The sequence below is a fragment of the Melozone crissalis genome, unplaced genomic scaffold, assembly GCF_028551555.1.
Source record: "Melozone crissalis strain CALT ecotype California unplaced genomic scaffold, PUWL_Pcris_2 ptg000008l_1, whole genome shotgun sequence".
Classification (NCBI taxonomy): Eukaryota; Metazoa; Chordata; class Aves; order Passeriformes; family Passerellidae; genus Melozone; species Melozone crissalis.
The window spans coordinates 2,910,561-2,937,872 of NW_026535786.1; the positions used below are offsets into that span (position 1 = coordinate 2,910,561).

A 27,312-nucleotide genomic window follows, 5' to 3' on the forward strand; every position below is an offset into this window, starting at 1 on the left:
TATATCTGCCAGTTAGTCTGCTTACTTTCAGATGGGGTCCCTTGTGGCTGGTCTTTATGGGGGCTGCCCAGTTGAAGTTGGTGGCACATGGGTGGTTGGGATTGGTGGTGAAACCAGGCAGCAACAAAGGTTGTCAACACCAAAGAAAGAGTGGAAAAAATTGGAGTGTTTTGGGAATAAGTTTGGTTTCTTTGGCAAGAAATTGGGTTTCTTTCTTCTGGTGATGAGAACTGTCACTTGCACCCCTAAAAGGACTGTGTTAAACCAACTTCCCCAATTACTCCTCCTAGCAATAGATGGATTCATCACATTTCTCACTGCTACACTTGTTTTGGATAGTGCAGCATTATGATTTATTTTAGAAGGTAAGACTTCATTGGAACTTCTTTGCAGTTTGAAACTTTGAGTGCTGAATTCATTTCATTTGGAACATAGGTAAGCTGATGGTAACAACAATAAACCATGTTTTCTGAGAACTATAGAAATTATTCGTAGATGTTGAAATCTCTATCTGTTTTATGCCCACCTCATATTTTAATTTTTGCATACTTTTAAAAATGTATATTCTCTCTTTCAATGCATCCTCTTTTCAGTTGAGAGAATGAATAATTTTAGAAAATTCTGGGGCCAAATAACTTTAAAAAAAAGGAAATAAAACTCCTTCTTTATGTAATATACCCTTCTACCATTTGTTCCAATATAGAATAAAAGCCAGATGGTATTATGTGGGCTTTAGAGCAGGGAATTGTAACCAGAGCTCTGGAGTCTCTTTGCAGCCAAGATGGTGGCCTGGATTTTATTGCTCTTGATGGACTTGTGTTGCAGAACTTGTTATATTCATGGAGTTGGGCATGAGCAAGGGATGAGGCAATGACTTTAGCCCTGCTCTGAGATGGGAGGGAAGCAGGGTTCAGGTTTTGGCTCTGCTTCAGCTTTTGTGAATTTACAGGAGTGGCCCAGGCATGTAAACTCTTCTAGTCCCAAGCCTGGATCTGAGGAGAGAGCAGGGTACTGGAATCCCAGCTCTGATCCTGGTGGAAGTGGGTGTAGTTTTACCCTTGTGGTGCTCAACCACTTGGAGCAAGACAAGGACCCTCCTTAGAGCATAGGAGAGATGCAGAAGCTCTGAGTTAATGCTGCTCAAGGCAGGGGATAGCAGGAGAAGAGCTCAGCATTGGTCACTTGGGGAAGTTCTCACTTGCCAGGTCAGACTCCTGCAGGAGGATGGAGCTTGGGACATTCCTTTGGCTGCTGGGATGTCTCTTAGCTCAGCTGTAGCTGCAGAGCATGACAGCATGTTTGGAACCAGAGGGAGAATGCCTTTGGCATGAAAATTTTAATGAAATTCCACATTTTCAAAGTCACATTTTTCATCAATTAGCAGTGATATGTATCAGAAATATTTTTAATTTTACTCTTCCTTTTAATAGAAAGCTACTGGCAATTGCTGATTGCAAATGGGAGCATGCACGGATAAAGTTTCTCCATTCCTTACTGCTGTAGCCTTGCTGGCTCCTCTTCAGCAGTTGTTGGTTTGGAGTGGATTTGTTACTTAATCTCATCCCTTTTTTCCCCCCAGTAATTACTCCTTGCCAAGAGTATCAAATCTGAGAACTGGAGTAAGTGTGTTGCAAGAAAATGGAGAGATGCCACAAACTGCCTTGGAACAAGGGAATGTGAGGAGGGATTTCACAGAAGACCTGGAGGGTGTCTGGACTGCACGCAGCTGGAGGGAAACACAGTGCAGAACTGGCAGATGCAGGAAAAATATAATAAAATTGTGAAATTTAGTAAAGGGAATAGATCTTGAAAGCTATAGGGAATAGATCAGGAGGAGTGTGATGGGTAAGCAGGAAAGGTGAGCAGAGTAACAAGGACAGAAAGGAGCTCTTCCCGCTCCTGCAATGTGCTTTGGGCAAAGAGGTGATAGCTCACGAAGTGGGCCCAGGTGGACTCTTTGTGTGCTCTCCAGGGCTCAGCAGCACTTGTTTCAGCTGCCCCAAAGAACGAGTTCCAGAGTCACCACAGACAGCTGATCCTTAGAGAGCCAGTTCAGGGGCCTCTCTTTTAGCCAGGCTTTCCAAGGGACACGGTGTCTGCGGGAAATGCTGAGCAACATCTGAGATTGTGGTCAGTTGAAAGCCATCTGAAAGGGAGCTGGAAGATTTTAAAGCTCTAATTTCTGTCCTAGAATGCTCAAAAAACCAATGCTCTGAGATGTCAGTCCTGTGACTGGCATGGCTCTGGTTTTATCCCAGTGTTTTACTGCTGCCTGTGGTGGAGTTAGTCTTGGTCCTTGCTGTTGTAAACGGGAGAGCAAGACCAAGATGTTTCTAAATATGTTTCTAAATACCTGGAATTCTTTTTTTTTCTCCTTTCTTTTTTTTTTTTTTTTTTTTTTTTTTTAGTGAAATACAATCTCTAGAGTGAAAATGTCAATAAACCAAAGAGTTTTTTTAATATCCTGGACATCCTAAGAGTCAGCTATGTATTTTCCTGCCAAGTGCAGGGAGTCTGATAGGATTAGCTGCCCCTGGCAGCTGCAGGGACAGTGAATAGCTGAGTGTCTGGGAAATCATCTCCAAACCCAAGGTGGCAAGCTGGGCATAGGAGTGGTGCTTTGGTGCTGAATGGCATCATTATGGACAAACCCAGAAGCTGCTCTTCCTAAGAAAAGAGATTTGTCAGGAAGCTGAAAATTCCCCACAAGTTTTCTTGGCCAATGCAGCAGAAACAGAGTGGAGATGCTCTGGGGACAGTGGAGTGGGAGCATGAAGGACACAGTGGGACAAGCACGGGGTCTTCAGCAAAACCAGCTTCTGGAAATGGGGGAGTGAGTCCAGGGTTTGGTCTTTTTGAGGTTTTTTCATCCAGCATTCAGTAGGCCAGAACCCATTTTTTTCAATTTCATTTTGTGGCATTTTATTTCCTTTGCTATCTTTTCATTTCATGTCATTTCTTGATTCCTCATTTCACTTATTTCATGAAATAAAATCTTGACATTTCAAATAAATAATTTCAATAAATAAAGAATTTTCATGAAGGAATTAAGTGAAAACAATGGAATGGGATTGGAAGAAAGGAAGTGCATCAAAATGAAGCTAAAATAATGAAAGAATTTTCATTGAAATCTTGAGATTTTGTTTACTTTCATGAAATGAAGGGTTTTTGTCACAGCAGGGTGCCCATACTGCTCACTGTACACTATTTGAATCCAGCCATGGTGCTGTGGATCTCAGCAGCAGCAATAAGCTGCCATTAGGGCTTGGGTTAGGGTTCAGATTGCTGCAGAGCCTGCAGCTCCAGGGACACTGGCACTCGGAAAGGCAGTGCAAGGCATCAGGGCAGGGTGCTACATTGCCACATTGCCAGCTCAACACTTCTTAATCTCTACACCTGTGGCAATGAGAACCTCTGCCTCAGTGCCAAGCTGCCATTAGGGTTAGGCTTGGGCTTAAGCTTAGGCCGAGGGTTAGGGACAGGGTTGAGAGAAGAGTCTCTTCTACTTCAAGCACAACTTCAAGCATGTTTTTCACATGGGAAAAATCTTGCTGCTGGTGAAGGATCCAAGGAGAAAGCTGACATGGGTGGGGCGCAGGCTGTGGAGTGCTAGGAAATGTTTGCTCTAAAGGGGTGTATGAAATTCCTCTAAAACTGAAATGAACCTGGTCTGTGGTAGCTGGTTTGGGTCCGAACAGTTCAACTGGATGATGCACAGAGAACTGTCACACCCAGGGGCTGTGTAATAAATTAGTGTTCAAATGCAGACCCAATTCCCACGATCACACAATCCCATTTTCTTGCTGGAAGCTCAAAGCCCTGTGCTTAGGTCAAGCTTTTTTACCTGGAAAGTTCCACATTTGAACAGGCCTGGTCACAGCCAGGGTCACTGGGTGATAACAGAAAAATTTCCCTTAACATGAAAGTCTAGGTCACTCTAGACTCAAATTCTTTGTATTCAAACTTTCTTCTGCCACTATAGGTGACCAGATTTATTTTTCTCCTTGTTCTCCTTCTTCTCTTCTTAATTTTATTGTTCCCTATAATGAACCAAATTTTTTATTGTGCTTATTCCCCTTCCTGTTTTTCTTATTTTGTTTTTCTGATTCCTATTCTTATTTTTTATTTATAGCTTTATCATAGGATGGTTTGGATTGCAATGGATTTTTGAAGGCCATCTAGTCCAACCCCCATGCAATGACAGTGGACATCTTCAGCAAGATCAGGTTCCTCCTGGTCTGGCTTAGTTTTATCCCTCTTGCTCTCTCTCTCCATCTACTACTGCTGCTACTATAATTGCTGTAACTATTATACTACTGGTATTAACATCATCATCACGTGCTGGACTCACCCTGCAGACCAAAACCCCCATCCCAGAGCCCTCCCAGTTTCAGTGCCAGGTAAGAGCAGGCGGGATGAGCCAGCAGAGGGAGCGGTTCCCACGCAGGCGCCTTGTGCCAGCTGGCTTTGCCCAGGAGTTGGCCCATGGCTCCGGAGAATGGCTCAGGAGGGGTGGATGGGGACAGGGATAATGTAGGCTGGTGCTGCAGTCCTGTTCGGGGTCGGGTGAGGCTTCAGAGCCCTGCAGGCAGAGGAGCCAGCGCACACAGCCATCTGGGTAACACGATAAGGCACTCATGGCATCTGAAAAGAAAGGCTCAGCCATCTAAAAAAAGCCCCGTGGTGGGGATAAGGCATTATTTAACACCTTAACTGAAAGGGCTCTGACCTGTGTGCCAGATTTAGGCTTGAGGAATGCGTACAGTGATTTCATTTTAAAAGCAGAGGTGCACAGAGCTGGCATAATAATAATCTTCAACAAATATCCTTATTTACAGCTTGAGAGTATGATTTGGGGCTACCACACACGGCCCCACTGTGCAAGGCACTGTACAAGCACCTAGATGAGGGTAGCTCATACCTCTTAAGCTGTTCAGTCTTAAAACTGAACAGTAAAACTGGTGGCACATGAGAACCTGAGTGCCTGGGCTTTCACTGCCTGTTTCTGGCAGGGTTGAGCTGGAAAAAGATGTGGGAGGCAGCAGAGTGAGGGTGTAGCAGAGCAGGGTAGGATGTGCCCTGAGAGGGTGAAAGCCAGAGCTACAAGAGGGATGCTACAAGAAAGCCAGAAAGGGAGCTTTGCTTTTACAAGGGCATGTAGTGATGGGACAAGGGGTAATGGTTTTACAGAAGAAGAGTTTAGAGTGGACATAAGGAAGAAAGTCTGCACTGTGAAGGTGGTGAGATAGTGGCACAGGCTGCCCAGAGAAGTTGTGGATGCCCTATCCCTGGAAACCTTCAAGGCCAGATTGGATGGGGCTTTGAGCAACTTGGTCTCACAGAAGGTCTCACTGCCCAGGGCAGGGGTGTTGGAACTACACGTGCTCTTTAAGGTTCCTTCTATGAATTCAGATGGGATTTACACCAAGCAGCAATTTTTTTGCACACCAAATTGCATTGCAGTTTTAACAGCAAGCCTACCAGAAAGGGTCATCTTAAAAATGCTCCAAGTAACTGGCCAAGCAAGAGGGCCTCCATCTCTTCACACCTTACAATACCTTTCTCCCTCCTGGAGATTCCTCCCAGCAGGATTTCCCTACCTGGGCTGCTCAAGGCCCAAAGCAGGGAGCAGCAGAGGGATGTCAGCTGCCATCACGGTCCCCTCTTCTCATTCTGAGCCCAGCTGTTCTGGAGGAAGCTTCACATGCCTGGAGGGTCACGGGCTGTCCACAGACACAGGGCACACAGGCACCAGGGGAGCCATGAACAAGGAGTCAGAGACCACCAAGCAGCTGGAGAAGCCACCACAATGGTCAGAGGTCAGGTGTGAGTATGACTTCCTCAAAGGTTGTAGCACTGCCATCCTCCAATGTTCAGCTTGCCAAAAGCTCCATCGCTGCCTCATCATGTGGTACTGGGGGAAAAATGTTCCCTTTTAGCACTAAACTTTGCTGCAGTCTTCAGCCTCTCACAGGATGGGGGCCAACACAGACCTGGGGCTTATCTCTTAGTTGCTGCCCTGCTTTGTGTCACACTGGAGGGCACAGGCACAGGACTGGGTTCTGGACTGCAGCAGGGCCATGCAGGGTTACTCTGGAAAATATGCACACTGATACTTTGTTCATCTAAAGCTGAAGTGGTCGGTATGAAAGAAAATAGCTTGTGGTCTTCATACCTCAAGTCAATGAATTCCTGGGCCTTTTATAGCTCAGGAATGCTGGGCACTCGTGTTTGGTTTTACGAGGCTGCGAGGCCGCGGCTTAAGGCCTGGATGAACATTAATCACAGCGGCACGACGGCAGCTGCTCGTGTGTTTACCCCTCCCTCAGGTGGACTGCACTGTGCACTGTGCCCTGCTTTCCCCACTTGTTTGGTTTGCTGAGAGGGGGTTACTGCCTTCAGGCTGACTTACCTGACCCACAGTGGTCCAGGAATGCAGTGGGGTGCTCAAGACCAGCCCGGTTTGTTGGATTGCATCCAGACCCCAGACTGGGGATCCTGATGACAAGCAGGATCCTGGCAGCATCCTTCCTGCCAGGGAGTGAGATCTGAACTTTTCATGTTTCACTGCAATGTACTTTAGGTCCAGACCCAGAAGGTATTTAAAGATGTGTGAAATCACAGCTTTTTCCCAAGAATGCACCTCGCTGCTGTTTGTACATTTGCCCCTCTCAAACTTTAGGAGGAGAAAAGCCCTGAAAATGGTAACAAACCAGCACAGAAGAGATGACACAGCTGCACAGTGCACGGAATCCAAGCAAATCCTGAAAAGGTCCTGTCATTTTGGATGGGACTAGATTTTTGAATGCTTCTAAATGGCAATCTTGCTAATATTTTTAGCTCTTCTGAGCTCTTTCTTTACACAATGCAGGTCTGTTACTTACTTTTGGAATAATGGACTTTAATGTTTAATCAAACTGACTCTGGAAGTTTGCTTCTTTGCATGTTTATTCCTGACATTAATATGCAAAATATTTAACCTGCAGGCAGTCTTACAGTGACATTCTGGTTTTTGGCAAGACCATCTCTAGTGAAGACACAACCCAAAAGTGAAATAAGCCCCCTCCTTGTTGTACCTGAACACAGCTGGCCAGGAGGCTTTTCCCATCCTTATAATGATTTGGCCTCTGTTAGTTTCCTTTTCTTCCATGTTTTTGGCATGTATCTTGAAAAACAAGATACATGCCAAATTTAACTCTCAAATCTTGACTTGAAGGAAGTCAAAAAGCCACAATCTCAGCAATCACCAAACTTTTGTTCTTGGCACAAAAAATACTGCCAGCTGCCATATCTTGAAGATGGAGCGATCAGATGGGTCAGGCTGACCTGTGCTTGCATGACGAACACAGGGTGCTGGGATCTGGGTCAAGCAAACTTCTCCTCATGCTTCTGCAACCCCCCTGGATCTTTGCTGACACACTCCTGCTCAGGACAGGTTGTTTCTTTTCAATGTGTGCAAGATCTGGGGAGAGAAGGTTGGGACAGGCAGAGAACTCATAGAAGAGAGAGGCCCCCAGTGGCATTCATGCCTTTCATGCCTGCAGCTCCCTGGGACCTGATTCAGGAATTTTTTAACAGACACTTTCAAGAGCATGTGAGAGCCTGCTGAGCAAACCTCCCTAACTCAGAGCCAGACACTTGGCTCACTTTTGCTCCCTTCCCCCCATTTATTTCAGTTACATAAACAAACATAGGAACAATATTTCCACCAGGCTGGAGCATTCCCCTTGCCAGCACTACAGCATGAAATGGGATCTGATCTTTATTCCTTACTGAGCACAGTATATAATTCAAGAACATCTATATATAAAAAATATTTAGGTACCTCACACACTGATCCAACATCTGTCAAATAAAGAAGCCTCAGACCCTCAAGAAAAAATAAAATTAAAAAAAAATCAGTGCGAGTTCTACGCTTAGCAGGAACATAGGCCTAAAAAATATTAGTATCTCATCAAAGTATCTCATTAAGTTTCCCCTCTCATTTCCTTCCAGTGAAGACAATTCACTAAAATCATCTCTCTTCTTGATCATCTCTAAAATCATGCTCTTCTTGCTTGGGTAAGCTCCCAGTTTGATCCTCTGCCTTGGAGACCCACAGATTTCATGCCCACATACACCTACTGGTGTCACCTGCTGTGGGGCCTTTCATTAACACCTGTGAAAAATGGAGAAGATGCAACCTTAAAAGTCCCTGAGGTATCCCCTCTTAGTCCTAACACATTGTTTGCAAAGACTCAAGAATTTTTTTTAAGTTCTTTCTTCTGGAGGACTGAATGTATTCACACTGGAAAAGTGAGAAAATAAACACGTTTATACATTTATTATCTACAATAGTAAGGCACAAATTTAAACAGCAAAGAATAAGAAATCTTTGGCTGACCGACAATATCAACATTTGCTGGGGGTGACACATAACATCCTTCATTTCCCCCCCTATGTACAAATCACCCTCCAGCTGTAAAACACTGTACACAAATTTCTCTATACAACCAACAGCAATAAAAAATGACAGTATTTTACAACTAGTTACCACTGACATCACCTGGAATGGCTACAGCACAGTTTCCCAAAAACACAAAACAGTTCAAAGAGCTGGGAAGGCCAGCACAAATGGAGCTGGGCCGCTCTGCTCAGCAGGGCTGACATATGGCAGTAGTACTCCATCCAAGTCCTGTGAGTGCTTGGGCTGGAGGGAGACACACCACTCCTCCAGACCTTCCCTCCAGGAAAACTAACATCTCTTGAGTTCAACAGAGTTGGTGAGAATTTGGTTTATCTGAGGTGTTGCACACACACTGTCTCTAAGAGTTTCCTATATCTGGGGCAGCATCAAGTGTAAAGGCAGCTTTGGATAGCAGCACCTGGAGAGACTGTGCTCTCCCCAAGGAGGAGTGCTGTACTCTAGCTGACTTGGACAACTCGAGCTGAACCACTACCAAACATAACTGAGAGCTGATCCATGCTGATCCAGCACTGTTTCTCCTGGATGCCTCACTGTCTGCCCGCACACACTTTACTGAAGAGTTTCAGCAAAATAAATATTACAGCTGGTAACAAAATGCTTAGGGACTTCCAAGCACCTGGGTATCCTTATTTCTTGGATAAAAAGTGATGCCATTAAAAATTCACCAACATTTTACTTGTATTCCCTTGATTTGTCTTCCTCTTGCTCCATTCCTACCCAGATGCTTGAGGAAGAGCCACGAAGTGGGTCAGTGGTGATGTCACACGCGGTCCCGGCTTTTATGCAAACAATTACAACATTTAAATTAACTTTAGAGGGGAAAAAATTATCTTACAAGGCATATGTTAAGCTGCATAACATCTTCCAAGGGTTTTACACCTTTGATTTCACAATGCAAAGCTGCTAATACTTGAAACACACAGTTTGCTTCCTGCACAACCTACCTACCACTACCTTGTTTAACAAGTGCGAAACTCAGAAAGAGGGTGACAACAACATACGTCTAATTCTAGGTACACGCAAAAATAAGTGCATAGCTTTAACATAGCAATTTTTTTCTTTTTAAAAACAAAACATATCAGCCAGGCAGTACAGAGCACAAGGCTCTGGCCTGTGAAGGCTTTGAGTTCACAAGGGCTTCAGTTTTTGGCAAAAGCAGAGTTTAAAATGCCTGGTGTTCTCAACAGTCAAGGGCTCTGATTTGTCGCCTACGGGAAGAGGTGACCTCGAGCCAGCCCTGAGTGCACAATTACTTCTAGCACCCATCACTTTTCCACTCTGGGCAGCTTCACATTAGATCCCATTGCTCCTTTTCCCAAAGTTAAGCTCTCCTTAAAGTGCACCACAAGCAGGAACTGCAAAGCCAATACAGAAATGCCTCACGGAGGAAAATTTCCCCATCGGCATGTGCAATGCACGAAGCCACGAGTAACACAGTGGGTGAGCTGGCTGCCTCCTACTGAATTCAGGGACAAGGCTGAAAATAAGAAATGTTCCACCCTGGGTAAAATAAGGTGAAAAGAAACCGCAGCTCAGCACAGAAAACACATGATGCTCACGTACTGCTTTGCAGTTAAACCCTTCCCCGCCTGCTCCTGCACTCCTTAATGTCTAAGTCCCACATCAGCTTGAACAGCAGGTTTGTATGCTCAAAGAAGCTAGGATTTGGCTATAAGAATTGAAAGTTCTTACCACAAATACACTGGCTCTTCAAACACGATGAACCAGTGCCCAGAAAGAGGTATCTTCTGATCTCACATGGCAACCCAGCTTAACTCCTCTAAAAACAAACCCATGCAGCTCCCCTCTGAAGGAACTCTGTAACTCACAGCCCTTTAGGGAGCTGCTGGGATCCTCCCCCAACTTTCCCTCCTGAAACTTTCCTATGGTTACAACAGGGTTTGCTTCAGCAGGGTCCCCCCTCCCCCTTCTGCATTCATCCACCAGGAGAATTCCAGCCAACAACTGCTCCTATCAAAAAAAGAAGTCTCAGCAAGCTCTGAGGTTGCAAGACATGAATATTTGTACTGTAAATTTGGCTCCAAGAGAAACACTTGTCCGGCCAGGAAAGAGGCACCTGACCTGCCTGCCCAGGAAAGCCACGCCAATGCCACTTCAAACAAATACTTACAAGAACCTGCCATGTACATCTACAGACCAATTATTCACAAAAATTAAGAAGTGAATTTTTTGAGACTGAAATGTTTCAGAAATGCATTGATATGGAGGAAGATGCAAGTTTTTCCTGGATTATTCAGAAACTTTCTCTGGCCTCCAAAGAGACAGGATTTCACTCCCTGTCCTGGTTGCTGAGGCAGGAAAACAGAGCAGCAGCGTGCAACCAGTCTGTAACTTCACTACTTTCTCTTTATGCCAGAAAACAGCTTCCTTTTTCCTCAACACTCCCTTTCTCACACCACTTTCCATTTTCAATGACCCTTTCTGTTCAGAAAATGTCAGACGTTCATTTCATCACTCCTCTTCAGTGCTCTTGACTTCTCGCCTGGTGAAAAGTCTCAACGTGTCAGACTCTAGCTTCAATTTGGGAATAAACTTTGTCTTTTTTCAGACTCTCAGGGTTAGTTTTCAAGGTTGGCACACCGAGGACCATCTTGGGCCTGGCTGTACACACACAAAACCGCAGAGATGCTGTCCTCTGCTCAGATGAGGACTTCCATCATGTCTGTATCTGGAAACTCAGGCTTGTGGAGCAGGCTGCTCACTCTGCCTTTGCTGTCAGGCAGCTTCCCGTGGCTGGAGTTCTCTGCAATGGAAAGAAGGGAAAGTTGGTCTTCAGTCCAAATTCAAGTTGTTCAAAGCAAATTAACCCATTCCTTGAGGGTGGGGCATGTATGACCTGTACACCCTACATACTGAAAGCCATATTTGTTCAGGACACTAAGAATGTGTGATGCTGAATTCCCCACACAATGACAGCAGGTATGTCGGTGTGCACAGACCTCAAGGTGGTATTTAAGAGATACACACCAAAGAACCTCTTTAGCTAAAAGCATAGAATGGTCTGGGTTGGAAGGGATGCTAAAGACCATATAGGTCTGTGATAGTCAGCCCTTTTAATAATATATGTATGCATGTTTTTAGAGGGAAAACTTGCTTTTGAGAGGAGATGAATGTGTAAGAAACAGGCTCTTTCAAAATAACATTCATAAAATAAATATCTCCTTTGCTAGGGCTGCAAACCAGCAGTTTCCACCTTTCAAAAATAACTAAAATTGTACTTCTTCACCCCTCCTAAAAAAAAGATCTCCACTTTCTCCTTACTATTGCCCCCAGCTTTTCTTTAAAAATTAGGGAGAAAATGGTGGTTTAACCAACCATGGTTTCAGTTGAAAAAAAAGAGAAGATTTTGAGCAGGTGGGGTGAGTTTTCAAGGTGTGAAATTCTAAATTTTATATCTAGCAGCATAAATATCTACCCTACCACAGACGAACAGAGCTTTACAGAAGCTGCTGAGCACAAAACTCTCCAAAGCCATCCTGGGCAGCCTTAGAAAGTTCTCTCTCTACAGTTTTATTTTCCCTGAAGAAACCTCCACCACACCTTACACACTGTGGCAGCATCACATCCCCACACCTTGCCCCATTAATACTGATGTGTCTCTGGGGATTGCTGATAGCCCCGGGGGTGCTGACATTTTGCACTGGCAGGGATCTGGCAGAGCTCACCCAGTTTCTCGCCGGCCACTCGTGTCCCCAGGGGCCGTGGGGCTGGGCTGTGTGAAGAGGTGGCACCCAGGCGTCCCCGGCCGGGGAAGGAGGCGGTGGCGGGCCAGAAGAGCTCTGTGGTTTTGTCCGTCTGGGTGCTGCTGTCCTTGCTGCCCGTCTTGGCGTGGGCTGCTGGCACTGGGACGGGCATGCAGGACAAGGAGGGCAGAGGAGGAGGCAGAGAGGGGCCTGATGGGTGGTCGTGGTGCTCCTTTCCCAAGAGCAGCCCTGAAAACACAGAGAGGTCAGTCACATCCTGGCTCAAATGCACGTGCTGTCCCCCATCCCACCCTGGAGCTACAAGATGCTGGGTATGGCTCCAGTCATTTAGTTCAGCTTAGCTTCTCCCCTTGATGCTGCTTTTTCTGGCATCCACATGGTACTTTCCTACAAAACAGCTTTTTGAAAGCAGCTTCCCCTCTCTGCCTCCCCTCCTGCACACCCATCCCAGTGGCACTTACTCCTGACACTGCCTTGCACACCTCCACAACCCCATCCTATGTGGTCCCAAACAACAGGCAGTCCTGCACTGATTTTCCCATTTATCTGCCACATCACATCATGCTGTTCTATCCAAAGGGATCCTCACCCTCTTGATTAATTTTATCCAGGCTTTATTTCTAGCCCAAATTTGTTATTTACTCCCATAAAGTTGCAAACATTATGTGCTCGTATGTGGGAGGTCTTCCCTCAACTATGGCTTTCTATCATTAGACTGATTTAATATGATTTAAAATGTAATTAAGGTACGATGCAAGGTTAAAGAATGGTTTTTTACTTAAGCACAAGGACATATTCTGCCCATGGAAAGTGCTCTGGATATGATCTGTCAGGGCAATGTGTGCTAAGGCACTTTGGCTAAGCTCAAGCAGAAGGACTAGGATGAAGTGATGGATGAACCAAAGCTTAAGCAAAAGCTGAACTCACCTATGCTTCCCTTCCAGAGCTTTTCCTCCTTCCTCTCCTCAGCTATCTGGTTGCTGGTGAGCGAGGTCTGGCGCGAGTGCGCGCCAGCAGCGGCGGCGATGGAGGGCACGGAGCGAGCCGGCCGCAGGCTGGCGCTGTCAGCTTTTCCAGGGTCCTTCCGCGACCGCTGCTGAAGGACCTTGATCATGGCATCCTTCTCAATTATTTTGGCGTGGAGATTTTTTATTCTGCCAAAATATGAATGCTCTGCTTACAGGAATGGAAAAAACATTCATATGGGTAGGTCTCCACACCTGGAGGGAGGTGCCCAGGCAGATGCCCTGCTGCTCTGTCCTGTCTGCTTTTGGATACTTGGGCAAGACAGCTCCCAGCAGTTCCTCCAAGGATAACCAGGCACTTCAAATAGCATTTCTAACTATTAAGCCAAAACTTTTCTGCAAGGTTAAGTGAGCCCATCTATGCTATGGTTTTACTAACCCAGCAGGAGCAGTGGGCAGTATCCTGACCAGGCTGCACAATACAAACACATAGGCAATTTTCACCCCTGTAATGCATTGGGGCCAAATCTGGAAACTATGCTTTGGCAGACTGAGTTAACCCCAGGATTCAGGTCTGTTGTCAGCTGGAGTAAAAAGACCTGTTGAAGTGAGCTCCTTTTGGTTTCTCTAAGAGGTGGTCTGGGCTCTTCCTTCTCCCTCACTGCTGCAAAAACAACCAGCACATGGTGTTCAGAGCTGAGCAAAGCTCACTACTTCTCTCATACCCTTTAGACCCTAAAGACTCTCAAATCACTAAAAAAAATGGGATTACCTGAACTCTTCTCCAGAAATGATTAGCACCACTGAACATACTGAACAACAACCACACCATACTGAACAACTACAAAACTATGTTTTGCAAAAATTTGTACACTTTGACAGTCAAATTACTAGCCTGACTGTGCTGTACAATATATAATGCAATGCAGGTGCATTTTGTGAAGCGGTGAAAGCATTCGTTTTCATCATCACATGTTTAATGAGCAATTTAAACAAAGATGCTAATCTATATTTATGAAAGCAGAGACAAAACTCCTCTACTTCCTCGGAAGCAGGATTAGCTTGCATCTGTGAGTGAAAAACAAAACCCAAACCCAGTAAAAACAATCACTGGTATTTTCCACAGCAACAAATACACCTTTTTTATAAAAGTGTCTGCAAATTTATGTCCTTGTATGCCAGACTACTTTTAATAGTGGAACAGCCTCTGCTTTGTAAAAATGTTGGGTTTGCCACAGAAGGCTTAACAGGAAGGTAGGGAGGAAGTTATGACAACAATTCTTTAATCCCCGTTTGAATGCTGAAGAGCAAAACTAAAGTCAAAGTGAAGCCAAGCCCATCCTTTCCAGGCATGTAGGAAGGAACAGAAGGGCATCCTGGTTTATCTGAGCCCAGCCCCAACCCCACAAGAAGCAGGAATGGCAAGGCCTATCCCTTACGTGTACTCCATGTCCTGGCAGCGGCGGTTGGCTTGCACGATCTCCTCCTCCTCCTGCCAGCCCCGCACCTCCAGCGCCGCCTCGCCGTAGCTGCTGTTGTGCGAGTGGCTCGGGGCCGAGGCATCCCTGGCAAAGGGTTCACCACGGTCAGTCAGGCTCCTGAGGCTGAGGCTGGCTTTTGCAAGTGACATTGAAACTTGCAAAGACAACCCCAAACCCATGCTCAAAGAGCAAGCCAGGAATGCTGTCCATCAAGCAGATGGATACCTGGCATCGGGTATCCTGTAGCAGGCTACTCTTGGCTTGGGCTGGGTCATTCATGCCATTCATTTAACTGGGTTAAAGGAACAGAGAGCATGCTGGAATCATGACCCACACAGGGATAACAGCCACCCAGAAGGAGAGGGTCAGACAGAGGGACTCATGCACCAGATTCCAAGTCAACAAGACTACATCATGAACCAGCAACAAAGCTCTACACTTTGGAAGTTGAAAAACAGCGCAGTAATTGCTGCCTAGACTGGAGTGTGAAAGGAAAGTCCATCCTGAGTCACACATTTGAACACCTTTCAAAGGGAAAACTCACTTTAGGATGTTTCCTGGGGATTTGGTTCCTAAGAAACTGGGTTGAGAAGTTAACTATCCCATCCTCCTGATCACTGGGAAGTGTCACTGCCTTTTGTGCTTTTGGCCACCACACTTTGACACAGACAAACTGGAGACATATCCAGACACAAACAATGTGAATGGGAAAAGGTTTACACTAGGGCATGTTAGGAATGGCCGAGGGGAGGAAGCTAGTTCAGACCAGGGAAAATACAGGGAATATCTGTCTTCCAATATTTACAAGGCCATTTAAACATCAACAGTGGTCAGTTGTTCATCCTGTATGCCTGGGAAGGACAAGAATCAATGGAGGTAATTTGCAGTGAAGAAGTTTAGCTTAGCTATCAGGAAAAACATTTTAGTTTGAAGATTAATGAAGTGGTGAAAAGGGTTATTTAGGCAATAAAATTTCCCTTACTACAGGTTTTTGAAACTAGGTTAAACAATCTTGTTGCAGGCCATGGGATGGGTGCAGCCATATACCACGTCCCTGCTCACTCTGCTGGGGTACTGGGAGGAGCTGCCTTACCTGTGCTGTGTAATTTGGCACCTTGAGACTCCCAGAGGGCATTGCTTCAATTTGATGCCTAGATTTGATAAGCCTTTGGACCCAGTCAGAAGGATAAATTCTGTCTCAAGCAACTATTCTGTCTCACAGGCGTGACACTCAGGAGAAGTGCATTAACCCTGGCAGTGTGACTCAGCAGGGCAAGGCAAGCAATATCCACCGTCAAGAGAACACCCATTCTGTACTATTTTGCCATGCTGTCCCTGTGAACAGAGCTGCCTGCTGGCAGCAAGGCCATCTTACCTCTCTGTGGCAGCTGTGGCTGCAGCGTTCATGGCAAAGTGCCGGATCGTACTCTCCTCCAGGTACTTCTGCTCCCACTTGGTCATGTCAGCTTCCAAGGCCAGGATCCTCTCCTCCTTCTCCCGCACCAGCTCCATCAGGGCCGGGGCATTATGCTCTGGAAGGCTGCTTGCCTGGTAGCTGCCCTGCCTCTGCCAGTGGAAACAGTGACAGATATTCATGCCCTGCCAAGCATGGCATGCTGACCCTTTTTTCCTCAGTTTTCTGGCACATAGAAAGACACATTCCCATGTCTTTTGACAGGGGCAGGTGAAAATCCCAGGCTAAATCCCTTAGCTTGCAGGAGAACAGGCACATTGACCATATGTGCAGCCCTAGCACACACTTCCCCAGACCATGCTGACAGAAGCAGGGATTTGGCTGCTACCCTGGATGTGCAGAGATTTCCTGGGATAACCCAAGCCAAGGGAAAAGTAGGAAAAAAAATGGTAGGAAAAGAAGCAATGAAGCTTTAAAAAATACTCTTCTTGCTGGGACTTCATGCCCATGGCTGGGCAGTGTTAAGTATGGACAGGCAGTTATTACCAGAGGGTTTATATATTAAAGCTGAAAAAAAGCACCTTGTGACCTAGTTACATGTACCCTGTTTAAAACAGCAGCTGGGAAATTATCCCAGCCACGCATTTAAGCTTGTCCCTTCTGGCACATTAGTTCTCTTGTGCCCTCAGGGGATGCTTTCCATGGTGTGACAGCTAACTTTCTAACTAGAGGGGCAGAAGATTCCCAGGCACCTGTGGGGTGGCTCCCATGGGATGCTGACAAGCAGCAATGGGTGCATAACTGTTTCCATCTATGCTGCAAGAAAAGTGCTTGTCCAGGCAGGATTTATTCCACCCAGTTACAGCACTTTAATTTAAGCCACCTAAGCAGCATGGGTAGCTACCCTGAGCTCCTCTCACTGCTGACAGGCAGGCAGAGGGAGATCCAGTCCTTGGCTCAGCAGAGGGATGAGTGCACAATGAGGGGAGAGGCATGAAGCTCTGGGAGAACTCAGTAGAAATAAATTAATTTTTCATAAATGCAAGAGATTTGTTATACTCCATGGTGAATGATATTGTGCTGAAGAGGAAACCATGTCTCGGGAGCACTGACTTCTCATTCATGCTGCACCTTGAAGTTCCACTGCAAAAGCTGTACCATTGAAACTAGAGATACCAGGAAAGGGCCGCAGCCTTTGCCTCTGGTGCAGTAACAACATGTTTGGAAGATGCTTTCTGGAAATGCAGTATGGAGTGGCCCTTGGAATCAATGACTGTGACTCTGCTCCTGCAAAAATACAGTCAAACCTCTGTCAGGAAGACATTATTTTGGAAGTGTGATCCTGATCTACAAATGGTATTCTGGAACATCACAGCAGCTTGTCATCTTCTGAGTCAAAACATCTGCCAGCCCTGCACACTGAGCCTGCAATGCTGACTGGAAGGGTTTGTTTATTGGTCCCAATTAGTGTGCCAGTGATAAGGAAGATTTGCCATTTGGACTCAGCTACCAGCAAGCCAGGGACAGAAGAAATTCTGGCTCACTGTCTCTTTGTGTCAGAGTCCCTTCTGCTCACTCTGGTAAAAAAATGAGAAAAGAAAATCACCTTTTTTTCTCTGCAATGAGAAAATGTTTCAGTAGCTATAACTTTGATTACTCAAAGAAGACAGCTCTGAAGCAAAAAACGGAAGTATTTTGAAGTAAAGTGAGTCTTTGCAACAATGTGGCTCATAAACAAATAGTATAGATAAAAATAGTAAAAATACCCCAAATTTTCCCCCAAAGCTTATAGGTAAGACAAGAAGTTAAGAGCATCTTTCCTCTTAAAACTGACTAGATGAAATGGGTGCAGGCATTTGAAAATTATGCCAACCCAACAACCAATTGCTAATTACGGCGCCAAAATAATTTAAAAATAAACAATCTGTAAATTACAGAAGAATTTTCTGCCAAAATGAACAGACATAGCCTGAACTTGCAAGACAAGGATTTCAGCAACAGTCCATACCTGTTACTTAATACATCAATCTGTCCCAGCCTTGGTTCTAGTTTTACATTCACTTGAATTTAAATTGTATTTTTCTCAGATGTTCTTTTCTCAAATGGCATTAGCATGTTATATTCTACACAATTCCCTTGTTAAACTGGAAGAGAGCTGGCTGAAGGGGAACTGAGAAAACTTGAACATCAAGCCTGTGGTGGACTGGGCAAGAAAGACTTAAAACACTTCTATGGCAGCAAGAAAGAGTAGAGATGAATGAGAAGGGTCTGCAGGGAGCAGCAGCCGAGTGAAACCTTGGGCAGGGTGCTGGGGAACCTGCCCTGCCCTGGGGCTGCCAGAAGGAAGGGGATGCTCTCAGGTCTGGCTGCTTCATGACTCTGCAAACTCCTGACACTGACCCTGACCGTAGAGCTATTTCCCAGTGGCATCCTGCCAGCAGGATCAGCCCTCTGCTTTCTGGCAGCACAAGCTCTGTGTAACAGCTGCTTTGGTGTCCACTAATGGCTTATAAATAAGGAAAGGTTATAGTAGCAGATGCGTGCGATGACAGATACGGGTGAGTGCTTCAAGAGTTTCAAGAGTTCCAAGAGCATCATGCTTTGCTTATGTTGCTGCTTTTTCCCCAAGCTGTAGTCTGATACATTTAGCATATCTGCTCACTCTGCTCCAGGGCCAATGCCCATGTATTTGTCATTTGGTGTGGGCTGCATCCTGGAAATTCTCCCTGCAACCTCCTCTTTTTTTTTTTTTCTTTTCAAGATGAATGACTTTGTGACTTAGGGATGAAGGTGTTATAACAAAGGAGTAACTGTGCATAAAATACAAACATAGCAATACCCCTCTAAGGACACAAGGCTGCTGAAAAACAAGGGAACACACACAGAAATTCAAAGGTATACTCCTAGCCCATTCTGGACTGGACTGATATATAAATAATTTATTGTCTGAAGATGATATCACTTGGCTCCAGATCTGTCATGGTTGAAGTTTCTGTGAACCACACACATCAAGTATTGCACAGAACAAATATGGGCCTAGATCTTGGTCCTACCAAATCCCACATCACCCCACTTGGCCTTTTCAATGAAACATCAGCTAAAATTTTTGGGGTGAATCTCACACGTACTGCACCTTTCCTCTCCTCCTTCTGGTTTGTGCAAAAACCAGCTCCACAAAAACCTGTGGAGCTGGTTTTTGCACAATCTACCATTGCTAGAGACATGGAAGGACATTTTCCCCTGCCTGCCCTTGGGCAAGGGAACCAGGACATCTCAGCCCAGCAGCAGGCAGGGTTCAACTGTATCCAGAGCCCCACAGCAGAACGGCCCCATCCTCTGCTGAAGATCAGGAATAAGAATCATAGAGTGATTTGGGTTGCAAAGGACCTTCAAAGATCATCTAAATCCATCCCTCCTGCCATGGGCAGGGAAAACTTCATGAGTTCAAAGCCCCATCCAACATTACCTTTAACACTTCCAGTGACCAACGACCCTATCCAAAGGAATGGTTTAGGAGGAAAGCCCAACAATCCCAATATAAAGACAAGGTGTCACCTGGCAAGGCTGCAAGCGACCACCTCTGTTCAAATCAACACCAAAGGCCCCGTGCTGGGGTCCTTCCCATATCACCCTGTGCTCACCTGCTGCATCCTCAGCGAGTCCAGCTCTCTCTCCAGGCGTGTGCGCAGCCGCCGCTCCATCTGCTCCCTCTTCTCACAGGCTGCCTGCAGCTGTGTCAGCGCCTGCTGCAGCTTCTCCACCTTCTCCACGTAGGCCTGCTTCCTGCGCAGCTGTGGGGCACAGGGCTCAGCAGGCTGCAGGGCACTGTACCCCACCCCAGGCCACTGGGACCCCTGAGCACTTCAGGCACACACTGAGCTTGAGCATGGCTTGGGTCATTTGCTTCCAAGAGGGAAAGGATGGTGTCTTTGATGGGCAGGGAATGTGCACAGCAGGCATTGCTGGGACACAGCTACCCTTTTTGGAAGGAATGCTGCCCCAAATCTTCCACCCACTGGGGATCTGCTAACCATGAAAACCCCCCAGGCCATTTCTAGGCAAGAGCTGTGATGTTGGTGGACACTCTTTGGGCAAATACTCAGGACAAATCCAGTTAAGAGGAATCCCCATGGGTTTTATTGACTGCTGACACTCAGCACACTGCCTGCACCCAAACAGAGGGGTTCTTTCTTCACTCCTGCATATTTGCTCAGCACAGGTGGAACAAGTGGAGTGCCAGTAGCCAGAAGCACTCCCACCTACTCCATCCTGTCCATGGTGATCTGTAGATGGGATGTCCTTGGCAGCTAAAGCCAGGCCCTCTTTACATCTATAATGCAATTACTGAAGGGCTAAACATGGCACAAGGATTTTGCAATGCAGGGTTTTACAGCCAGAGATTGCTCAAGCAGCATACCCCAAAAGGGGTACAAATTCCTCTTCTGTCACCCTAAATCCATCCATGTCACAGGTGAAGTGAAATACAGACTTGCTTACAGCAAAAGCATAGCTTGGTCTAAACAAACCTCCCTAATGCCTGGCACCAACAACTGGCAGAGTGACCTCCTTAGCCCTGCTGCAATCTAGGGTAATACTTACAGCTCCCTGGGCTTTCCCTGAAAATTAATGAGATTATAAACCCCACTAGTCTCTGGCAGCAGCATGAAGACTGCATTTCTTAGGAGCTCACTACTTGGCAAGACCCACATAGCAGAGACTTCTTGCTGAAAGTGCTATTTTGGCAGTAGGAAGGTGTTTGTGTCACCTCCAGCCACACCAGCATGGATAGAGAGGGTTAGGGAGCTCCCCCAGGGTCTCTGGCAGCAGACCTCATCTGCTCCCCAAGTCCTGCCAAATGCTGCAGGGTCCATCTGTATCACAGCAGCCACAATTTGGCTTTGGAGCAGCCCTCTAGGCCCCAGGGTTCACACTCACACACCTCTGCCCTTGTGGCTGAGGCAATGCTCACGTGCCCACCACTGCCTTCAAAAACAATTTTGCATGAGATAGGCAACAAGACAGTTCTCATAAACATTCATAAGTTTATAGGGAGGTTCTCAAACCAATTCTGACTTTTCTAGTCTGCATGTAGATTCAAAAAAAAAAACCAAAAAAACCACCAATGCATTTAAAACACAAAGTATAAAATCTTGTAATTCAAATTAATTTGGGTTGCCAGTGAAGCATGGATCCATAAGGGAAGGATGGCTAAAATCAGAGACATGTGACGCTAAGCTCCAACACCTCACAGACACACAGACTCCAAAAAACCCCAAAACTGGATGGCAACTGGAGAGGTACCAATCCATCCTCCTGCTGCATGGTAGGATCAACTGCACATAAAACCTGGCACATATCTCTATAAGCTGTTTACAAAATCACCCAGGGGTAGGAATTACACGACCTATCCCTGCAAACCACTTCACAGCTTATTTTCCTTTACTGCCAGAAAACTTTTACCCTAATGTCTAATCTGGCTTTCTCTTATGCAATTTAAGCAAATTACTTCTTGTTCTGTTTCCAAACTGTGATCTACCAGAGCAAGAAGCATTTAATTAAACAATTCACTTCTTCACCAGATCAGCAAACTTGCCTGAACACTGCCCTTGTCCTGGGAATTAGAAAATAAAGATGAAGAACAGCTAAGGCTAAAAGAAGATCATCCAAGCAAATAAATCTGAGTAAAGATGAGTGGGTCTTGGAAAACTATCTGTGCTAGACATGTAACTCCAGTTTGAACAATTGAATTCTACAGATATGAGATTTGAATGAAAGACTGTAAGAGATGGAGAACCCACTATCACTCTAAGTAGATTGTTTCAGTGTTCATTACTCTTAACTCTTTATTTTCAGCCGGATTTGTTCAGCTTCAGCCTCCAAACACTGCATCTCATTATTTCCTCTTATGTTAAATAGAAATGTTTAATCTCTCTAGAGCAACCCTTCTTCATCCATCCCTGGATGGATAAAGGGAGAGCAGTGGATTTTGTCTACTTCGATTTCAGCAGGGCTCACCATACTGTCTCTCACAACATCCTAATGGGTAAACTCAGGAACCATGGATGAGTGGACGGTGAGGAGGATTAAGAACTGGCTGAGGAGCAGATCCCAGGTGGCACAGGGTCTGGTTGCAGGCTTGTCACTAGTAGTGTCCCCCAAGGTACAATACTGGGCCCAGCTTTGTAAACCTATGAATCAATGACTTGAGTGAAGGCGCAGGTGCCTCCTCAGCAAGCTGCCTGCAGAGACAAAGCTGGAAGGAGATGCTGATAGCCCAGAGGGCTGTGCACCCCTCCAGAAGGACCTCAACAGGCTGGAGAGATGGGCACAGAGGAACCTTCTGAAATTCCACAGGGGAAAATGCAGAGCCCTGCACCTGGGGAGAAATAAGCCCATACTCCAGTACAGGATGGGAGCTGACCTGCTGGAAACAGCTCTGCAGAGAAGGACCTGAGGGTTCTTTACTATGTGGGTGTCCGAGCACTGGAACAGATTGCCCAGAGAGGTTGTGGAGCCTCCCTCACTGCAGATAATCAAGAACCATCTGGACACAATCCTGTGCCATGTGCTCTAGGATGACACTGCTTGAGCAGGGAGGTTGGACCAGAAGACCCACTGCTGTCCCTTCTAATCATAACCATTCAGTGATTCATGTTCATGTGCACAGTCTGAAGCTCAGACAGCTTTTCACTTAAACTCTTCCCAGCAAAGAACAGCTTCTGGACCCCAAATAAATTGTACAGCTGCTTTCTGAGCCCTCTCCAATTATTCAGTTTTCTATTCAAAGCATGGAACAGACACATGATTCCCGTAGCAGTCTGCTAAATGACATGTGGTAATAATACCACCTACACATTTTGAATTAAATCCTTCTACAAGCAGGCACTCAAGGATAATGCAGATTTATACAGAAGACTAGCTTATGTTAATTCAACTTACTCGCTACTGCTTATATCTCAAGGCTTGATTTAAAATGCTGTTAATTACATGCTGGTGGTAGAACAAATCTGGGCAGATTTACAAAGCAGTGTATGAGCTAGAGCTCTGTTAACAATAATTACAGTCATTTTGATTTGACTGAATTTGTGTTTTCCTCAATATATTCCAAATTATAGTAAAAATCCCTGGCTTAAAATGAAGGTTTAAGAGTACAGCTTATCTTCTGCATGTGTTTAAGTAAGATCCAGAAACATTGGAGACTGTTGAGAAGGTGCTCAGATTCAGCCATGAAAACAGGACAAAAGGGAAAGTGAGTGCTGGAGTTTGGGCATGTGCTGGCAGCCTCAGATTACCTGCACTTCACCCAAGCTGCCTGACACTGCCTTGAACAATTAAAATATACAGCTGGGCTAAAATTCATTTGAACTGCCCCTAGAATGAAAAAAGAAGTTAAAAGGTACCAGATCAACATGGGTTTGTCAGGCTAAGGACTCTGATATAGTCTGGCAAATACCAAGGCATCACTTTCATATGTCACCTTTGAGACTTCCATGCCCAGGGCAGGAGATTACCACCTCTGTAACACCTACAGTACCCCAGGCAGGAATGTACCATACCACCTCCATAACTCCTACCATGCCCTAGGCAGGTCAGGAGCTCCCTAGAGCTAACTTCTGCTCAGCTCAACCAGTCCACAATCCAGGATCCAGCAGAGGCACATTTCTGTTGAATGGCTAGACTAAAACCTGACTACTGCCAAACTCTTAGAGCCCTAAGGTGCAAACATATTTACTACAACAGAGCAGGCACAAGGTAGGTTCTTGAACCACCTGCCTGGAGACCACTGGATAAATGCTTCTGCCTTCACTGGTCTCTACTCAGCAAGTCAGTATTACCCGCCAGTACCACACTGACAGCCTGTGGACCAGACACAAGCTAACCACTATTTCTTCCCATCCCCTGCATGATGCCATGAGTGTAGAAGCAGGCATTGCCATCTAAACCATTCCTTTATTCAGCCCTTTGTAATGAAATGCAAATAGAAAACCTCAGGTTGCCTTTCAGACAAAGAGTGTCAAGTGAATTATGTACAGATTAAAGATATGCTGGCTCCTGCAGCTACCCCAAAGGGACTGCCTCAAATACACCCAGATGGTGAGCAGGCTTTAGCCTAACTAACAAAGGAGCAGTTAAACTTAATGTGATCCTCTTCTTGCTGCTGAGTGCATCCATCCAAGGAAATCGAGTTTTTAAAATGTTTCTAAACAGGGAGTCAGAATGGGCCATTTTGGTCAGGTACAAACCAGCAATGTCTTCAGCACTCACATATAGCACTTTAAATCTTCCAGACTCTAAGTAACCATTGGTTTAGCCTGACAGGGAGTCTGTAATTGTCATTTTACTGTCAATAAAAAACACTCAAAAACCACAGAGGTCAATTCTCCCTTCGTATTTCCAAGACAATGAATGGCACTTAAGTTAATTGCAAGCATTTGAGAAAGGCTTTCTCTGCTCCCCACAAGACCACTTGCATCCCGGCTCCCCTCGCCAGCCCTGGGGAGGGAGCAGGTGGAAAATGAGGCTCTGAAGGGGAGCAGAGCTGCCCAAGATCCTGCCAACAGTCTGTGCCAGAGTCTGAACCTCTACCTAATCTGCTAGGGCAGAGGGTCATCAACAGCCTTCCTGTCACTGATGACCTGCCACTTAGGTAGTAAAGATCAGGTTCCTTTTACTCCCCATAAAACATTCTCCCTCTGTTGGTCACAGGGACAGAGATTTTAGGGGTCTGAAAGATCAAAAGGGCCTGTTTTGACAGTTTTACGCGATCTGCTAGCACTCATAGACTTTCAACCAGTTACTGGATCCATACTTCCTGATTTGAAGGTCCTTAAGGAATACAATAAATTGAGACTTTCTTCACCAGTAATGGAGAACTGATATTGTCACCCTTAGGTATAGACAAAATTGAACATTATTTCCACTATGAATTTGTCCAGTTTCAGCTTCCAACTGCTAGGTATTGCTCTGTCAGTTTAAAGAATGCCTGTGCCTGGGATTTCGCTTCCTCTCTGAATACCTATTTTCACTACCAGGCTTTTATGATTACTTATTGGGATTTTTGCACTTCTTGGGTCTCACAGTATGATAGGTTCTCTTCAGATCTCAAATAAATCCTGCAGCTCTAAATCCTGGTCAGTCAGTCTGCTTCCAGCCAGATCAGCCAGATATTTTAAGATGTGAAGTCACCAAGTCCTGCACTGCTGTGTGCATCTCAAAAGCTTCCTGATATTCTTTGGTGAGAAATGGGATGCACTAACACCACATGTCTCTATCACAGTCCCAGGCCAGTGAGTAGTCAGTTTTTTATTCAATTTTTCTGTTAAATACTACCATTACCTCAGCCACCAGCTAGCTGAATTTAATCTCCCTCCATGTTGAAGGCTTTGCTCTAGACACAACTATGGTCTCCTTTGCTTGCTTGTTTGGCTCAGTATTGTGTAACTACACATTTTCTCTATAAAAGGGCAAGTGCAAGGGAAACAGGAAGACCTAGCACCCTGTGGGTAGAAGAGAATCAGGACTTGGATAGAGAAAGGTCTAACCATGAGCCATGCGCATCCTCAGAGCACAGAAATATTGTCCATGCCTCACCTCCTCTTCCAGCTTGATAACCTTGGCTTGTGCATTGTTTAGGGCCTGGTCAAGGATTTCAATGTGCCTCCGCTGGTCCTCATTGGCTGAACGCAAAGCTGCCAGCTCCATCTCCAACTTTTCCTTCTCCTTCAAGTTCTCTTTGTCTGAAAGAAAGACAAGAACAAGAGCCACGCCATGAGGACAGCTCACAGACCACACACTAGAGGAAAGCTGCCACCTCCCTAGAAGAACAGAAATTATGAAAAGCAGCAGCGAGCAGGGCCTTTACAACACAGTGCTGAGACACAGTGGGCAAGGAGCTCCTACTGGCAGGGCTCAGCCCCTCAGTGCCCAGCCTTACACCAGCAGCAGAGACCAGTGGCAGCTTGGGCTGCATCTGTACCAGCAGAGCTTGTGGCCCCCAGCACTACCTCAGAGCTTTCCATTCTGCTGAACTGCTAGCATATCCCCCAGAAACACTCTGGCTTGCACCAGGTACCCCTTTTTTACACAACACCCTGCATCAAGAGCTGCTGATAGTTGCCAGCTTCAATTCTGCTGCCTTCTGTGCTGGGCAAGAAGCCTCAGCCCCATGGATGTGGGCTGTGCTGTGCCTCGAGCCATTTGCAAAGATGGAGATCATGACACACAGAAAATTTGAAGAAGCCAAATAGTAAACACAAATCTGTGCTGGACGGCCTGAAAATGGAAAGGGGGGAAAACAGGAACAAAGAATATGACAGGAGGCCTCTGTACAGGCTTCCTCTGCCCATGCAAAGAAAAGGGAGGCTGTGGGAGCCATTTCAGGCCTATGAGGCTCTGGGTGACCTTCCAGACCTGCAGGACTTAAGGATCCAGTGGCTAGTGCTCTCCTTCTATTAAGCATTACGAGTGAGACTATGTAGATAACCTCCGTGCTGAAAAATCATCCCTTTTTTGGGTAAGATTTAAAACAACATTAAAAAAATAAACAACCGGCTAAATTCAGTCTGCTCTGCTCACATCTTTGTCTCCAGCAACAAATTGCAGGCCCACCATTGACTTTGCTGGCAAACTGCCTGGGGAAATGCTTGGCTCCATCTGCTTCTGCCCTGACAGTGCTGAGAAGCCATTTCTGGGAGCACAAGTGTCACAGGCCAATCACTGGTTGCCTGATGTTAGAACACAAACAGTTAATGAGTGGAGTGAGCAGGGGATCGAGGTTTCTTTCAGTCACATCTGAAATTTCAAAATCTGGCCTTTGTTCTGAATTACAACAAAAATAGATACTTGGAAGGCCTCCAGGAAGGAAAACTTCCTCCAAAAATTTATTTGGCATCAATTAAATGTTGTTTTCATTTTTGATTTTTTAAAACATAGCATTACATAATTTATTATTTTTTAACTGAAGTGAAAAGTTGTTTCAAAAACACTGAAACATGGGAAACCTGCCCCAAACATCCAGCCCATGCCACCCAAATGTGGCCACTCAAGCTGGAAGCCCAATCTTCCACCTTCCCCCAAGCAGGGTCAGAAAACTTCTCATGGCCAAAGCCATTCCATTTTAGATATGAACTACCCCCAGCAGAGCCACATTCTTCCTTAGTGTGAGGTGGGATGAGAACAGGTTTAATTCACACACCATCAGCAGGTGCCTGCAGCGAGGTGAGACGGACACAAGCTGAGCCATGTGTACAAGGCAAAAGTG

General features: G+C 45.7%; 1 protein-coding gene across 2 annotated transcripts in view; it reads right to left on the bottom strand.

The window, feature by feature from the left end:
* Nucleotides 1-10,166: 10,166 nt before the first annotated feature.
* The window catches only part of AMOTL1 (angiomotin like 1), a 72,158-nt gene continuing 55,012 nt past the window's right edge, over nt 10,167-27,312 (bottom strand). For both annotated transcript variants that reach the window (XM_054269873.1, XM_054269874.1), the window contains 7 exons: nt 25,644-25,789; nt 19,694-19,843; nt 16,014-16,204; nt 14,597-14,722; nt 13,120-13,346; nt 12,154-12,420; nt 10,167-11,231 (listed from right to left, as the gene is read on the bottom strand). In XM_054269873.1, the coding sequence (XP_054125848.1) occupies nt 11,128-11,231; nt 12,154-12,420; nt 13,120-13,346; nt 14,597-14,722; nt 16,014-16,204; nt 19,694-19,843; nt 25,644-25,789 (1,211 nt within the window). In that variant the 3' untranslated portion in view covers nt 10,167-11,127. The remainder of the gene's footprint in view (nt 11,232-12,153; nt 12,421-13,119; nt 13,347-14,596; nt 14,723-16,013; nt 16,205-19,693; nt 19,844-25,643; nt 25,790-27,312) is intronic.